This window comes from Pteronotus mesoamericanus, unplaced genomic scaffold, assembly GCF_021234165.1.
Source record: "Pteronotus mesoamericanus isolate MK-2021 breed Mesoamerican mustached bat unplaced genomic scaffold, CSHL_Meso_final scaffold_54, whole genome shotgun sequence".
Taxonomy (NCBI): Eukaryota; Metazoa; Chordata; class Mammalia; order Chiroptera; family Mormoopidae; genus Pteronotus; species Pteronotus mesoamericanus.
Genome location: NW_026555321.1, coordinates 53,196,037 through 53,214,295, shown reverse-complemented (window position 1 = coordinate 53,214,295; position 18,259 = coordinate 53,196,037). Strand labels below are relative to the sequence as shown.

General features: G+C 40.2%; 1 protein-coding gene across 2 annotated transcripts in view; it reads left to right on the top strand.

The window, feature by feature from the left end:
• FRMD4B (FERM domain containing 4B) overlaps nucleotides 1-18,259 on the top strand; it is a 196,949-nt gene that overhangs the window by 130,444 nt on the left and 48,246 nt on the right. For both annotated transcript variants that reach the window (XM_054595255.1, XM_054595254.1), the window contains exons 6-7: nucleotides 3,424-3,480; nucleotides 4,311-4,333. In XM_054595255.1, coding sequence (XP_054451230.1) covers nucleotides 3,424-3,480; nucleotides 4,311-4,333 — 80 coding nt within the window. The remainder of the gene's footprint in view (nucleotides 1-3,423; nucleotides 3,481-4,310; nucleotides 4,334-18,259) is intronic.

The following is an 18,259-nucleotide window of genomic DNA, read 5'->3' as shown; positions in this document are numbered from 1 at the left end:
TCTTTTTTCCAATCTACCTAATTCCAGTTTTTAACAGAGCATGGCTTTGTAACATATCTGGTGAGATATTTGCACTGGAGTCTAGAAAGTTAGCTAGTGCTTGGCAGAGTGGGAAGGGCACGGCGGGGAGCCCAGAGTAATATCTGCTATGGGATTGGGTAATGCACTGAGGATCATGTCCCTGTGGAGTGCCATCATCTGTAAAATAACAGGAGTCATACTTCCACTGAATTTACTCTCACATTCTAAAACTGCCTTGTGCTTTGTTCTCCTATTTGGGAAGCAATAATGAAGTGAGTTCACCTCATTAGCATGATGTCTCCATCAATTAAGCCAACAAGCCAGGGGAAAAAATAAGGTATCCAATGTGGGAGCCTGAACCCAGTGACCCAGTGATTGAATCCACAGTCCAGTTAAATGAGCCATGAGGGTGAAGCACCAGGACTTGATACTGTTTTATATTACCTCTGTGCATTCAGCCACATCATCTGACTGACTTCTCTGCTTCTCTTTGTTTATCCTTGACAGTCATGTAAACCCACTGAAGGATCCCATTACCTCTCTCTTTGAGGAGATCCATTTCTCAAGTGTTAGTTTGCCTAGTACCTATAAGGTTACCTCTGTTGCTGTGGTTGTAAGTAAAAGAAATGTTCTGTCCTAGGCCAGACTGCAGTTTCTAAAGAACTTTTAAACTCTAGGCATGAAATTCTAGAGTTCAGTGTAAGTCTAAATTAAATTTCACTATGTGGAATTGCTGAGAATCAAGCAAATAATATTAGTTCTGGTTTATCCATGGTTTGGTGAATTCCATGCAAAAGTCAATTAATCTTGACATGAGTGTTAGAAGTCAAAATAGGTTGCCTTGCATTTCAAGAACAGAGGTTAGCCTGAGGGTGAGGTGGGGGCTGAGGTATATGAAAGAATGCAGGGCACTGCCAAATTATGCTTTCTCTCTCTCCCTGGATTTTGATAGGGCCCACCCCTCCAGCCTATCACAGCCCCCCTCCACCAGGATTGTGTCGGGGTCCCTCGTGTCGGTAAGAAAGTCTACAAGTGAGTTGTGAGCCTGCCTCCTGACTCTGTTGGAGCTGTCTCAACCTGGTACTTCCATGCTCCAGCTCCACATTTCAGTGTTTTTAATATTTAATGACCCTTCTAAGGTAGAGAATTATTTGGCAGCATCCTTAACAGTATCTGTTTGAAGTCTTCCATCTGCTGAACTTCCATTTACTAAATTGAAAAGTTGGTATCTAAAATATTGTTTGGCCCTGACCGGCATGGCTCAGTTAGTTGAGTATCATTCACGGGGTGAAGGGTCACCGGTTCAATTCCCAGTCAGGGCACATGCCTGGGTTGTGGGCCCATCCCTGGCTGAGGAGAGGGGCAATTAATCGATGTTTCTCCTCCACTCTTTCTCTATCCCTTCCCCTTTCTCTAAAAATAAATAAATAAAATCTTTTAAAAAGTATTGTTTGGATGACTCACCTAAGGTTCTGATGAAGCAAAAGGGATCTTGAGGGGATGACAAATATTTTCAATATATTTTATTCAGCTCTAGTTATTTTAATACCTAAAATAATGCACTTTTTCTCTTCTCTAAGATTTTAAGACAAATTTAACTTTAACTTTGAATTTAAGCCTAATTTCAAATTCAAAGATGCTTTAGAATTTCCTCTCCTCTTCCCCCACCCCCCTCACTCTACATGAGTTTCTTTTACTTTGAAAGCAAGGAATTTAATCTTTCTAAAATTTAATCTTGATCAACACCCACCTCACCTGTTGGGTTAACTGTTCCATCATCTTTCACCAGATTAGAAAACCACTGCCTCATGCCTGAAAGACAGAGGGCAATTAATTTCTACCATCAACCTGGCTTCTCTTTGATTGTATAATCTGTTTCTAGAGATAATAGGCGAGCTTTAAATTCCAAGGCTATGGGCCTTTCAGCTTGTGAAGCAGAAAACTTTGAAGCGGAGCAGCTGCCTCAGGTTTCAGAAGGGACACTTGAGTGTTGGTGAATGAAGTTAATTTGTGTTTATTTTGTAATGTAAGAGAAAAATGGATAATTATCACTACTGACATTGTAATGTTCTGGGTGTTTCATTTGTTTATTTCATTTTATGGCCTTAGTTTAGTTTAGTTTTGTTTTGTTTTTGAAAACCCCAGCGAAATCATTCAGAAACCTGAGAGAAAAATATAATCCTTCCAGAAAACTTCACAGAGCTAACTGCTTCTGTAAATCCACTGAGTGTGCCTTTACTCTGATCTACTTAATTGCTCCCCATTGCTGTACTTGGTATAACTGGAAAAACCTCCAGCCTGGATTCTCAGGTAAAAGGGAAAAGGAGACAGAGCAGGGCAACTTCAAGGCCCAAGAGTTCCACATCATTAAATACTATGCACCCTCAAGTGCTGATTTACACAGGACCTGGGCAAGGGGTGGGTGATGTGGAACTGTTTTTACGTGTGTGCATGCTTACAAGCAAGAATATCACCAAAAATTTTTGTAAATAGAGATCCTTCTAAACCACATATTGTTACATTATGTTCCATAATGCAGAGACAGTATTTACATATGTAACTGTATTTAACAAAATAAATGAAGGTGCATTTGAGTGTTATTGATAGATGCAACATCCCCTCCACACACACTTGTAACAACTGCTATTGTTACAATCAGGCCATTGAAAAAGCATTTCTGTTAACAAGCCCAGAACTCCTATTGTATTTGAGATCTTGAAAGATAAAAAAAATAATGAAAAATGACAAATTAGAGCTCATCAAACTTCAATGTAAAGCAACAGAATTTTAGTCTTTGAAGCATTTGCTGTAACTACTTTTTAAGATTTTACACTTTATCTATAATGGTACAAATATTAATTCAATAATGTGTCACTGTCACAGAAGTGAATTTATATTTTTAACAATATTTGCATTGTATGGATACCAAAATGAGCATGCTATGACACAAAGAAAAAAAAATTCTCAAGAAAATACTGAACTGATCTATGAAAATATCATAGTTTATAAATAAACTTGTAGAGACATAAATTATTTATTTAGAAGTTGTCTGAATTTTCAGCCTCAAAGTCATTCATGTTCCTTCTAGAAGTGCTCTCTAAATAAACTCCCACAGCTAGCTAATTCTCTCTCTCTCTCTCTCTCCCCCCCCACACACACACACACCCACGCACACCCACCCACAAATGTGGCTTTCTCTTAACCCTAGAGGCGGCTCTGCACAGCTCCTCTCCCGACCCCGCCCCCTCCCCCCCCCCCCCCCCCCGCCTTTCTCTCAATGGTATGATCTGCATTTGATCCCACACTGAGGTGCCAAACTCTGACAGCTTCTCCAACTCCACAGCCTTTTGCTACAACCAGGGGTGGCCTGAGTCCACTGATGCTTTCCTTTCCCACCAACAGGGGCAAATTGAAGTAGACAGTGAAACCGTCTTCAAGTTAGCCGCGCTGGTTTTACAGGTAAGAACGAACCAGCTGCTCCTTTTTGTTTGTTGCTTTTATGAACGGCCTGCCACTACGAAACTTTTGCAGGGGCCAGTTGCCGATGGATTTTTAAGCCGGGAGTTTGTTTGCCGACGAAAAAATGTGAGCCACCATGTTCTGTTTTGGTATAGTTTGTATGAGCTACAGGGTGAGATTGTATATCTCAAAGGAAAATGAATTTGGACTGCTCTAAAGGAAGAGTTAAGACCATCTTCCTGGAAAGGAGCTCTGAGTTACCTGAAGGGCAGCAGTTGTTACAATGGCTGCAGTTGTCATTTAAACTTAGTAACTTTCATTTACATTTTCTTGAGGTTGAGTTAAAGGGCCCTTCAATTCTTTTTCCCCCTTTTTATTGAATTTATTGGGGTGACTCTGGTTAACAAAATTATACAGGTTTGAGATGCTCAATTCCACAACACATCATCTGTACATTGTAGTGTGTGTTCACCACCCCAAGAGAGCTCTTTAATTCCTAAAAGTACTGGTAACTAAAAAACCAAGCATGCCCCATGCTGGTTTAAAAAGCGTAAACAAATAGCATGTGTTGATTTACCTGTGTCATGGTTTAAAAGGTCTGCTCCCAAACTGAAAAGTGTGCTGTTCCAATAGACAGCTTATGACTACTAGTGTTTCCTTAAGGACACCGCATTCTTCCCTGCAGAGGTAGAGAAAGTGTTCCTTGGTACATTTTTCAAAACAAAAGACAATTCAGGGACTTTAAGAGGGGTAAATGATCAAGAGTAAAGTTCATTTAGCTTAATTAACATAAATACAAATCGACCATCTATTTTTGTTTTTTATTCCAGGAAGCTAAAGGAGATTACACCAGGTAAAGTGGTTTCTTTTCTCATACTACTGTGCAAAATAACATGGGCTGAGTCTTTTTATGCTATTTTAAATAACAATGGATGCAAAATCAAAAGAAAGTAGATCCCAAAGCAAGAGACTGAGATCTCTTCCCTCTTCACATAGATACCTATTCTTTTTGTGAACAAGTCAGGCAATGAAGCTTTCTTACCACTTTTCAATCCAGGATGACAGTGAATTGTAACAAGAAGCCCTCAAAATTCTATTTTCTATTATCTGCTAACTTGATGAAGAAATCTATAAAAAGCTTTGATATCCTGTGCTGACTTTTTTTAACTTACAATAATCCTATGTTTGAAGAGTTATACCATAAACACAAAAAGATTAAATCAGCTGCTTAGTTAAAGGATTAATAGGGGCTTTCTCTTTGCAGCTGCCCTGAAGGGGCCTCACCCCTCATACACTTGACCTAACAGTTGTATTGTTGCCACTGAATCTCTTACTGGTTCTAACTGCATAACCGGTCACATCATCACAGACTTCATATTTGAATTTAGCCTCTTACCTGCTCTATTCTGTCCTTTTAATGTGATAGTTGTAGTTGGAGAAGTCGAAACAGTTCACGGTGGTAGAGTGCATGCCTCGCCCCCATCGTGTTTGACCCCTGTAAACTTTACCCGTGGATTAGTTACAGCTGGGGTAGTGCTCAGTCCCAGCCAAGTCTTTGAATAGTGTGTTCCTTAACAAAGTGATAAACTAATGCCTTCCAAATTTGAAAACTTCCAGTCTGGAGTAATGCTTCACTTCAGACTCAGAGCACTCTTCTTGGCTGCCCATTTGCTTTGGTAGTATGACTGAGGAGTGCACTTAAACACATCATGATCTGCTCACCAAGTCCCTTGCTAGCTTTGTTTGTGCTATGTTATTATTTTTAATTGTTTTAGGTTGGAAATATGTTTGAAGAAATAATATCAATACACACCATTTTCTTAATTAAAAGAAAATTTCAGGAGATAAAATGAGGATCAATTATCAATAGTTTCTGGGTCATTAAGATCAAGAACTACTGTGTCCTCCTTGTTGTCTTTCCTGGAGGAGCCTTATTTCCTAGGAAGATCAAATAGGCAAGAAATACCATCATGTAGGGGGTGATTCTGAAGTTGACTTAAAAATGAGGGCTTCAGGGCCAAAAGCTCACACTGTGCAGTCTGTGGATGGCTAGCCCTTCCTTCCCTCAGTTTCTCCCAGGCTCTCTGAGCCTTGTTTCCTCATCAGGAAAAGGGCACCCATCCTGGACCACTGTTTTGGGATCAAATGTATGTAAATATTTCCTAAGGCAGCATCTTGCACTCATCAAACTCTCTATACACTTTGGCTATTATTATTGTTACAGTATCATTATTGCCCTGATCATTATCATCAACCTGTGTAATCTCTTGGCAACCTCTGAAGAGATTTTTGGGACTAAGGTGGGTCTGGAGAAGCCATGATAACATGTCAGGGGGAAGAATAGAAGAAAAAGGTTGACTCCAAAAACTCTCCTCAGAAGAGGAAGAAGTTTTAGAAGGGACATTCCCGTGGTCGTCCAGACCTTTTAGCCCTAGTACTTAAGGGTTAGCAAGTTAGTCTGGCCAAGTCCAAACCAACCCATTTTCTTAACTTCTGTTTGTTCCTGGTGGGTTCCTGAGTGATTACTAGCCTGAAGAAATGCGGGACACAGGTTTGAAATTGTCTAAATAATGCTGACCAGTAGGAGCATGGCACTGGGAATCAAAAAGTAGCAACATGACCTGGAGGGAGCCATTTGTCTTTCCTGGGCCTCAGTCTCTTCATCTGTAAAATGGGACTTATAATAATAGTATACTTCCCATAGGATTGCTATGAGGATTAAATGAATTAAAATTTACAAAGTCCTTAGAATAGTTTCTGCAATTGCCAGGTTAATATTCCATCAAATTGATGGACATGTCACTCCCCTCCCCTGTTGTTTCAAATATGAACTATTTCTCACTTTATTGCTAATATGAAAAATGCTGTGGTGGACAACAACTTCATGTCTTAGGATTGTAGTTAACAGTGGTTATTTTCTTAAGTGTTCTCAGGTGGGAATAAACGAAGGGACATTCCTTAAAGGAGGTAAAGTGCTAAATGAAATGTACTCAGCCCTGATACCACTAAATTAAAATCAGACAAAACTCATAACTCTATCCAGTAACATCTAGTGGATGCCTGAAATTTGACAGCACCAGCCTTGGCTCTGAGGATGCAGACTTACAAGGGCAAGGTCTTCCTTCCAGGGAACTTGCTTTCTAGCAAGACTACCTAGGGGACAATTCTAAATTCCACAGTATTTTTGTTCACATGTAGGTGACTGCAGCTTTTGGCTTGTAGAACTTCACAGAGTTTACCCGGACCTTTTAATATGGGCCAGAAGCTCTCCCCAGATACTTTCCTAGGTCAGTGCAACTTGGCTTTTTCAATTAAAATGAATTGAACACAGTCTTACAGCTCTAGTCTAACCAGTCCTTGTGAATATCTCCCTCTTTCTCAAATTCAGTATTTCCCAAGCTGATCCCATCAGCATCCCAGCACCCAGACCACCTCTTCTTCCACTGTCTGCCCTTGAATAACATCACCAGTCTCTCGGTCATCTCTGAAGATTGTCCTTCTGTCCTTCCATCCTTTTCTCCCTGTCAGCTCCTCTTTTTTTGCCCTTTTTATCAGAACCCCAGCTTGCTCAGACACTTTCCTTCACCTGACCTGACCACAAAAGTATATGTGTGTATATTGTTTGTTTGAGTGCTTTCTATGACAATATTTAAAACATCCATCTCTGATTTCATTCAGTCTTTATATAACTGTTATCATTGCCATTTAACAAATGAATAGATGATAATTGTAGGCCTAAACAGACTTTGTCCCAAGGCCAGTGAGTCCCCAGATTAGTTCTGATCCCATTGCACACCACCCCTTGCACATAACCCCAGTTAGTTTCCTAAGACATAAACTTGATCTTTGCTGTTGATTCCAACAATCTCTTAGTTTCTCATTCCACTGTCCCACACCCTAACCTGACATTCAAGGCTGTACTTAATCTGTATTATACATTTTCATTTCCATTCTCTATTGTTCATGCTCCTTGAGATCCACCTATGCCTCTTCTTTCTCTTCTCCACATAGCCTTTGCTTTTGTGGCTTTGTTCAACTCCTTTTCCCAGAGTGCCTTTAAAAACAGCAGTCCTCCTGTTCTTACTCTGCTTCCTGCCCTGTTTCCTTAAGAATATTTTAAGTTAATATTATCATAACCAGTAGGAAACCTCAGTCTCTGAAAGTTAATTAAAATAGTGAAGTGAAGACTTCCATTTTCTTGAAATAGTTGACAGTCTGAATTTCCAAGTCAGCCTTTTAAGCTGCAAAGATAACAAGCTACTGGGGTGGCACAACACAGACAAACTCAGAGAATTCCTAAAAGCTGTCTTGACAAGGTGAGAAGGCTTGATCACTGAGCAGCCACAAATGAGTTTGTAAAAGCCAGGGTTTTTTTTAAATTTCTCTCTCTCTCTCTCTCTCTCTCTCTCTCTCTCTCTCTCTCTCTCTCATAACTATGCAGTTAGGTCACTTCTGCTTATAAGAAAAAGCAAGTGACTAGAACTTACAATTCAGTGCTGGGTCAAAATGAGAGTATATTGTCACTCAGCTTCAATGGGAAGGGTTAATTCACAAGATACAGCTGTGCTACCAAATGCACCTTTTTCCATGGAAAAGGAGCTTCTCTGGACACCCTGACAATAGTTAAAGAAGAGAGCAGGGGTGGGAAATCAAAGACTTTAAAGAAATTCTCCCACAGTCCTTACACCTCTAGAGCACTTAAAGCTCTAAAATGTCATTCTATTTCTCGGACCTTTAAAATCAGTGACTACCCTGGCTGGGCGGCACAAGTTGGTGGGAGCATCATCCCATGCACCAAAAGGGTACGGGTTCAACCCCCAGTCAGGGCACATATGGAAGGCAACCAGTTGATGTTTCTCTCTCACATTTCTCTTTCTCTCTCCCTCTCTGTCTAAAAATCAATAAAAAACATCCTCGGATAAGGATTTTTTTTAAAAATTAGTGACAGTAATAACAATAGCAGCTCCTAGGGGATGGTGCTGTGCTGAGTATTTACTCTCACCAATGAGGAGGACACAGTGAAGGCAGGAGCTCTAGTACTTAACTGCATGGGTTCAAAAGCAGGCCCAGTCATTTGCTGCATAGCTGTGGAATTAAGTTTTTATCTCAATATTTATTATGTGTTGTTATTATTATTTATATGTTCACTCTCCACATCAACCTGTGATGATAGGCACTGTTAGTGTCCACATTTTATAGTTAGGGAGGCTGAGCTTTGCAGCAGTAAATAGCCTGCCATCCAGGTCATGGCTAGAGTGCAGGGTCAGGGCTCTAAACCTCATGCTCTTGATGTACAGGAGCCTCCATCTTTTTTTTTTATTTCAGCACAAACTTGTAAAAATCATTCCCTTCTTCGCTGGTAGAATGAAGAAACCTGACTTGACAAAAATTGAACATTTCTGTCTTATTTTAGGTCAGGGTTTTAATGAATCAGCAAAATGTTTGCGTGAAAACATTGTTGAGAAGTGGTTTTCTTCTCTCTGGGAAATGACTCTGTTAAGAATTGACTTAAAGATACAGATAAATTCTTTTGTAGATCAGTTTGTTGTATTTGTATTTTGTTTTTAATGATTTGTAAATACTGCTGTGTTAAACTGTTTTACATGGTTTACAAACATTGACTCATTAATTGTAATCTTCACCTTATGAAGTTGGTGTAAGAGTATCCTCACATTACAAATGAGATTAAGAGATTTCATGTGGCTTTATACTTGTATTACCATGCTATGGTTTAACATTTATTTATCCATGGCTTGGCCAAGATGTTAAGAGTTATTATTTAAAAAAACAGTAACATAACAACAAATAGGGCACCATGAACAAATAAGTATGGGAAATACCTAATTAAAAACTAAAAAGTTCAAGTTTTTTTCAGTATGTTTCCAATCTGCTCACGTGCGCTATGAATCTCCCAGGAAATACATAAGCAGTTTCCTACACTTAATTGTCCCATGATGTGTGAGCATCTTGCAGAACCATGTTCTATGGACTTCACTTTGTAAGGTGTAGTTTACTTATTTGCTGGAAGCTCAGTATTGAAAGCTCAGTAATGAAATTTAAAAGATAAGCAATCTGCCCTGACCAGTGTGGTTCAATTGGTTGGATGTCGTTCTACAAAGAGAAAGGTTGCCCTTTCAATTCCTAGGCAGGGCACAGGCCTGAGTTGCAGGTTTGGTCCCAGGTCAGGGCGCATACAAGAGGTAACTGATCGATGCTTCTGTCTCACATCAATGTTTCTCTCCCTCTCTTTCTTCCTCCCCTCCCCTCTCTCTAAAAATAAATAAATAAAATCGTTTTTAAAAAAGCAGTCAGGGGGAGTCTGTTCTTCAGACTCCCTGGAAGCTTCATTATTCCCTTGATTTTAATGTCATTAACCCTCAGACAGGGTAAACATCCATTAAGTTATGAAACTGCTTTTTCTGAAGAGCCGTAAGTTTGGAATCATACGATGGGTACTTTTTCATCGCTCTGAGCATAGAATGTTAGCGCTGCCCTAAATCATGCATTTGACCCCTCTTTTCACAGCTGATGAACTAAAGAGTGACATATCCATGACAATTCAGGTAGACAAGACCAGGTCTACAGTCCCCAGGTCTCTCCAGCTATCTCAGAGGGACTGTTTTAACTTATACCTACTTAAAGAGGCCTACATGGATCCTTGCTGTCCCTGATAGAAGCCAATGAGGGACAGCAAGCAGTGGACTCCACCATGCTTAGTGGTGTTATCAGTGGAGTGGCCCCAAGTCTAATATTAGTCACTTGATGAGATAGCTTAAGAGTGAGAAGGCAGGAAATGAGCACTCTCATTAGTGCCCTTGGAATACCTTCCTTTTTTCTCACTGTTCAACCCCATTCATTCTTCAGAATTAAATACTTACAATGTACAAGGCACTGGGCCAAGCAAGGGCTATGATGGAGACAGACTGAGTGTCCAGTTTTCCTTTTATTACTAAACCAACAATTATTCTACATCCTTTATAGGAGCCGTTCCAGAAAGGCATGAACTCTGGATTCAGAAGTGAATTTGAGACAAGGTCTCATCTTCTAGTGGGGCACCTTGAGCCAGTTTCAAGCCATCTGAACCTCAGGTCCCTTTTCTTTGAGAGGTTTGTTGTGAGGATTGAATGAGACAAAGCACATTGCACAGTGGAGACTCAGTACATGGGAGTTTACTTCCACTGTCCACTGAATCCCATTTGTTCTAATGAGATGTGTTTTTTTCTTTTACCATCTTAGTCATTTTAAGTCCAAATTTAGTGGTATTGAGTATATTCATATTTTGTGCAACCATCACCACAATCCTCCATGACTTTTCATCTTACAAAACTGTAACTCATATCCACTAAAGAATAACACATCCACTAAGCAATAACACATCTCTCCTCCTCCCCCGGTCTCTGGTAACCACCATTCTACTTTCTGCCTGGGTGATTTTGCCTTTTAGGTACCTCGTGTAAGTGAAATCAAACCATACTCATCTTTTTGTGATTGGCTTATTGTATTTAGTATAATGTCATCAAGCTTAATCAATGTTCTGCCATGTATCAGAATTTCCTATATTTTAAGGCTGAGTAATATTTCGTTGTATGTATATACCACGTTTTGTTTATCCATGCATCCATGGATGGACTCCTCTGTTGCTTTCACTTTTTGGCCTTTAAGAATAATGTTGCTGTTTAAACAATAAAAAAAATTAAAATTAAAAGAAAAGAAAAAAAAGAATAATGCTGCTATGAACAGGGGTATGCAAATACCCCTCTTTGAGACCCTTATTTCAATTCTTTGGGGAAAAGAGATGTATTTTTTAAAAAGAGTCCCTGGCTTCCAGGTACTTAATTATATTCCACCATTCATTAGGGTTGGGGTAGGGTTTGGGTATAGGAATATAAGATGGATATCAGATCATTATTCTAAAATATTGGAATTTACCTATTAAAATTAATACTTTACATTAAAAATACTGATGTAGGTGAATGCTTATTGACATGGAAAGATGATTACCACATATGAAGTGGAAAAAAACAAACATATACATATTATTCATTCTTTTTTTTAACAAAACACTTATATACCAATATGTTCAAACACATGATACATATATAAAAACTGGTGTACTGTGACCTCTAATTTTGGGGGGTATTCATTCAGCCCTATATATGTACTCTCAATACATGTATACTTTTTATTTATTTATTTATACAATTATGTACACTTAAAACTATACTAACATTGTATACATTTCTAAATATTCACTAAAGATGTTGGCACAAGTGTTGCCCAGTGTCCAGTCTTCCTTCACCTTCAGAGTAGTTGGCTTATAGCATGGGTACATATTCTTACTTCCCCTTTAGGGGGTGGCAGAGGCAGGCTCTGCCATGCCAGGGGATATCTGAAAGTTTCCTGCTTTAGTGCCTACAACTGGGTCCAAAAGTTCACCTGATTCTGTGGAAAGACTGAGTTATTCAATTGCGGCCTCAGGCTGCATTGTCCAATTCAGGCTTACCATAATAAAACCAGTATGTTGATTTGTATCTGGGAAAAATTTTCACAAAGGAGCAACATGTCAGAATGAATGAAGTAGAGTAACATGTTCAAAGAAATGGATAAAAATAAATATCATTCAAAGTTCCAATATTTTCTTTCTGCACAGCTGCAGACCTCTCCACCGTAAAGACTACACTAGAGTAGATTCAGAAGATAGGGCAAAGCTGAGTTTAGTTCCAACTTCCACTTCTCAATGGTGAACAATATTGGCAAAATTATTGAACATCTCTAAACCTGTTTTCTCATGTAAATAGGCATAATTGTAGTTCTTTTTTAGTTTTTATTACTGAGGTATGATTGACATATAACAGTGTGTTAGTTGCAGTTGTACAATATAATGATTCACTATTTGTATATATTGCAATATAATCATCAAAATAAGTCTAGTTAAAATCCATCACCACACACAGTTACACATTTGTTCCTTATGATAAGGACATTTAAGATATATCCCTTAGCAACTTTCAGATGTGCAATTCAGCATTCTAGTGCTTGCACCCTGATTTATATAGTAGGAGCAGAAAAAAATGAAGCTCTTATTGCTGTCAGAACTAATGGTTGCTTCAGGATGGTGGGAGTAGAAATGTTTTCACCTTTTCTTCTTGATATGGCATGGTGTTTTCATTTAACAACAATGAAAATGTAGTGCTTTTGTCAGAATTGTTTTGTTTTTTTTTATTTTTTAAAAACTCAAAGCTTAGCACAGTCACTTACCCTTACACTGAATCCTCTCTCAAAATGAATTGTAAGAGTTGTGGAAGACTACTCACTTTGCCTTATGGAAACTTCCAAGCCTGTCCCTGCCCCCCAGAGCAGCAAGCCTTGTGGCAGCCCTGTCCACAGCCTGCTGCCCGCTGGAGACCTGTGTGTCTCTGTGAATAGCTCACTCAGTTTTGGGCACAGGGGCCTGAGGCTGGGCAGACAGAAAGGAAGCAATTAAGAGAGTGGACACCAACCAGCGAATAAGCTGTGGGCAGGGCTGACTGCTTAGGGTGTTACCTGTGCAGTCACAAAGAGTCCCCTGCTCAGAAGGGTCCCTTGCTTTGCTGAGGCTCCTCTGTCGCTAAGTAATTCTTAATGATTTTTTTAACAAAGGTTCTGCATTTTGTTTTTTCACTGGGCCTTGAAAATTGTATGGCAGATCCTGGCTGTCAAAAACTGTAAGGCGTTGAGAAGGTCTGAATGTGGAATGGATCATTAAAAGAAGGGGCCCTTCTGTAGGCATCTGAATAGGAGCTCCACCGGGACAGGTGGAACCACCCAGAATTCTACAAACCAGCTTTTTTGCATATATATCTGGGAACCTCTTAGCACTTTCTGATTACAATATGCATGATCTCCCAGGTCCAAACATATCCTCTACCTGTTAATGAAAATCAAGAGGAAAAATGCATATGAAGGAGTTAGAATAGTGCCTAGCACCTGAAACACTCATTTCTAAAAGCTTCCTCAGTATTCAGTCCCTCAATACTTTTATCAGCTCTATGAGCTAGGCAGTATTATTATCCTTATTTTACAGATAAGGAAACTGAGCCCAAGAAAAGTGGAGTGAATTGCCTAAGTCACAAAGCTAGTAAAATGTGGAGCTGAGATTCACACCCAGGCCATCTTATGGCGGAGCTCATACTCTTGCTTCACCATTATGTACGCTGCTTTTGCAGTTATCTATAGGTGCCAGGCACTCTTACATACTTTATACATTTTCTCTTCAAACTGTACCTGTTGAGATGCTCATTGTGCAGATTTGGATACTGAGGCTTGGCAATCAACGTCACATATCTGCTCCACATGTGGTCATCAATATTATGACATTATCCAAGACAGGACTTGGGAGAACCTGTAGGAGAAGCTCTCACATCCCCTGTCTGTGATGGGATGTTGGGGGAGGTGGAGGGAGGAGCTACGAGGACTCCACAGTCATAACCACCCTTCCCCTAACTTCCTCTTACCCCCTTGAAAGAGACCTGCCCCGTTCTTTGTCTCAAAACTAGCTAAGGATCCACATACCAGACTGCAATACTTTCTCTGTCCTCGAATAAATCCTTTTTTCCTGATGGAATGCCTAGTCAGCTTTTTGTTTACATTCACGTGGTGGAACTTGGATTTGAATCCACATCCTCTGAATTTCCACTCTGCCTTTCCACTTGATAATTTCTCAAAAGTGAATCCAAAAGATGTTTAATGATATCTGATGGACTGGGTTGACAATGCAGGTGCAGTTGGACTTTGGGGAACTCCTGGACCCACTGGACAGGCAATTCTAGGTTTTTTTCAGGCAGTAATGAAACGTCCTCTGCACTGGCTCAGACCCTGGAATCCTGCCCAGTTCCAATCCCGACTCAACCCTGAGCAGCTGGCGCAGACTTCTGCACACCTCATCGCCCCTTTATGTCTTAGTTTTTCCCTTTGTAAAATGGGGTGGTAATCTTACCTGTGGAAAGGATTGTTGTGAGGATTACGTAAAGTAGCTCATGTCATATGCTTAGTTCAGTGCCTAGTATTCCAAAAGGTGATATCTTTACCCAGCTACCAACAGCACAGTGAGGATCAGTCCTGTGTAGGAAGTGACATTCTTGACCTTTTCCTCTCCAGGTGTGAACTGGTCCATTATACCCATTCCTGGGACTTGGTACCAAAATGAAACAGTCTATCTGGGCTTTTCAGATAGCGGCTAACTACATTGGCATGTTTGGTGTTTGGTATGAATAGAAGCTAGCATGACATGCACACCATCCAGAGCTTACCCAAGCTATGGGATGGCATTCGGGGATGACATCTATATTCCCTCACGGGCACACATTCAGCACCTTTGGTTTGGTTCAAGAAATACAGAGAGACAACATAATGCATATTCAGCCTCATTATCTGTGTTCAAATAGCTGATGTAGTTAATCCAGTTTTTTGTGTGTTCAGGAAGGACACACGGGAGGAAAGAACAAAGCTTTGGGGCTGTAAATTGACCATAAATAATTCTCGCTTGTCTAGTAGGAAATTTCCCAGGAGAGGAATAGATTTCTTTGGCTTTACATTCTTTTGTAGGAGAACACTGTTTGATTGCTTTTCTTCCAAGTGCCTTTTTTTTCTAACTCTAAATTTGTATGAGAGGAAATTTTTTAAAATTGTGGTGATATATACATAACAGAAAATTTACCATCTTAATAATTTTTGAGTATATAGTTCAGTAGTGTGAAATATATTCACATTGTTGTGCAACCAATCTCCTGAGCTCTTCATCTTACAAAACTGAAACTCTGTGCCCCTTAAATAATTCCTTCATTCCTCCTTCCCCTTAGTCCCTGACAACCACCATTCTGCTTTCTGTCTCTATAAATCTGTGAAATATTTTTATTTTAAATATTTATAGATTTTCATTTTAACCTGCTCCTCATTGTAAGTCACTCTTGTAAGAGAACTGAAAGTTCAAAGTAGATGCAATCAGAAGCCTCAGCGGGCTGGCTAATGTTTAGAAAAATCTTTCATCACATTTTCATTATTATTAGATATTCTTTAGAATTAAAAAAGAAATAGTTTGACAGTTGATCCCTATCAAGCATGCCGATGAACAGTGTAATTTGTCCTCTATTACTGGTTAGGCCACAGACGAAAATTTAATGGCAAAATATTTCTAGCTGGGACGATTCTCTGTTTCCCAGAACACAAGCAGCTTTCTTGCATCTTTGGGAGAGTGCTGAGATAAAAAGGGTCCTACAGAGTCCACGGTTCAGCCCTGATGTTGGGAGAGCAAGTGTTAAGGCTGGACTTCCCCAGTGACTATTGCTCTCTATTGAAAAAACCCTAAAATTGCTTACAACTTTGGACTTGTCAGTGATTTTTAAAGTTCTTTTCCCTTGTGGTTTATTACCAACCCTTAGGGATGACAGATTTAGCCAATAAAAATATAGGATGTCCACTTAAATTTGAATTTCAGATAAACACTGAATTTTTTTTTAGTATAAATGTCTTAAATATTTAAACTGGCATTCCTGACCTAGATCACCCACTGTACCTTCTTAGTGGTAATAATCCACCCCTAGCCCAGTCTGAGAGTGGTAGGAATACAATGTTTGGAAAAATCTTTTTATGATGAGGAAACCAAGGCTTACAACGATTAGTTTATCTAAGACCACAAAACTCCTTCGAACATGGAGATGTGGTACTGAATCCAGTTCTATGTCCAAAGCATATTACTGCAAATCACAGTTCTAGGGCCAGTTGGTGGGTGGGTCTGTTGATTTGTTTCTAAGTCTGTGGAAGTTTTTTAGTAGCCTGCATCTAAATCCTGGTTGCCCACACCTGCAGTGAGACAGTGGGCAGCTGTCTGAAGCTCCGTTTCCTTATCTGTAAATTAGAAATGGCACCTATGTCAAGGTTTGCTATCAGATTAAATGAATTCCTATAAGTAAAATGGTGAGCACTGGTCTGCCACACCACACTTGCCCCGGAGAGTCCCCTTTAAAGGCACCAGAGTTTCTTTCACTGTCCTGTGAAGGGGCTGAGAGGTCTGAGGGAGCAGGGAACCAGAGGCAGCCTAGAAATGGTCACACCTGAAACTCCTTCAACACAGTGACGGAGTTTCATTTTGTGAAGATGAAGGGGGCATCCCTTTCCCAGAAGCAGTGGGGCACCCCTAGCTTCAGCAAAGGCCAGGAGGATGGCTTCTATAATATTTCAACTCTCACCGTCCACACCATGGATGACTACAACCTGATTTGGCTAGAGGCACGATCAAGAATATTTAAAAGAGGTAGGGAGGGGCGAGGTGTAGCCAGTCCAGCCTGCTTTTCCAAGCCCTGCCCCTCCTCCATTCTCCTCACCACCCAGCTTTCCAATTCCCTCCATTCCTCCCTGCTGTTGCCCCAGGGCCAGCCCCCAGCTGCTGCCCCTCTAGCTTTAGGGCGATTTGGTAAGTGCTCACACAACAGTGGGGCTGTCTCCCAGCTGCTAACGGAGCGCTTCACAGGCTCGCTGGGGTTTGGCTGGGAAGGGCAGAAAGTCAGGAGGCATTTCATTTCGCTGTTATGCAGTTGCCCCGGTCTGTTAGCAGTTTTCCTATCTGAGTACTTAAAATAACCGGTAGTGGCATTAGACGTGGAGTGGATTTGAGCCCCAGGTCTCTGACAGCTCATTTCCAGTTCTCCCACTGGTCCCAGGCTTTGGAATCCTAAAACAGGTGCCTTGCCAGGGGGAGAGATCTTACAAGGAATTTTTTGAGTCACTATAAAAAGTTGGGCTTCAGCAGTACCTGTGTAATGTAAGGTATCTGTTGGGGTGTTGGGCTTCTCACCTGAAGTGACACGCAGGTGAATTTGGATGCCTTGTTTTACAGTTGTGCTGAAAATGATTGGGGTCTGATCTTGTAGCTCTTTTAGAAAAAAGAAATTTAAACTAAATTTGGTATCTTTGTTGTTAGGGGATGACTATTGACTGTAGACATTTTGGTTTGGTTCAGGAAACACTAAGTTATAACATATATATTTGATCTTGTTATCTGTGTTCAGGTCTCTTATGTGGTTTAATCCAGCTTTTGGCTAATTCAGATTGTTCTAGTGTTTAAAAGCAGCCTGTCCTCACCCAAGAAATAAACTTTTTAGTGAATTCATCAGTGACCACTATAATTATAAGTGCTGAAGCCCCAGGTTAAAATGAGGAAAGTCTTCCCTTCCTCCCCATTTACTCCTTCCCCATTTCTTTCCCCTCTTTTAGGAATTCTGGAGGAGTTAGGCAAAGTTACATAAAGCACAGGTTTGGACTCACATCTGCTTTCTTCCTGTGTGAGTTTGAATTAATCTCTCTTAAATCTCAGTGTTCACATCTGTAAAATGGGGATGCTGGTGATGATAGCATAATATGCCTATAGAGAGAGGGTTACCCAGCCTCTGGCACCTAGTAATGCCCAGTGAGTGTGAGCTGTTGTTCAAAGCGTTTATTTCAGGGACTGAATGACTGCTCACTTTGTATCACTGCTGGTCAGCCTCCAAGAGTTTTCTGGGCTGTCAGCCTCCTTCACTTTCTTTCCTGTTTTAAATTGTTGATTACTGTCTCTTTCTTGAAAACCTCCCAGTGTTTTATGATGTGTTATTCAGTTATTCTATTGCAGATTGCTGGATCCCGCCTTCAGCCCTTCTGATTTTATAGGTCTGGGGTAAGGCCCCAGAATTTGTATGTGTAACAAATTCTCAAATAATACTCATATTGTTGGTCAGGGGATTGTTGTAGGATTTGGCCCTTGAACAAT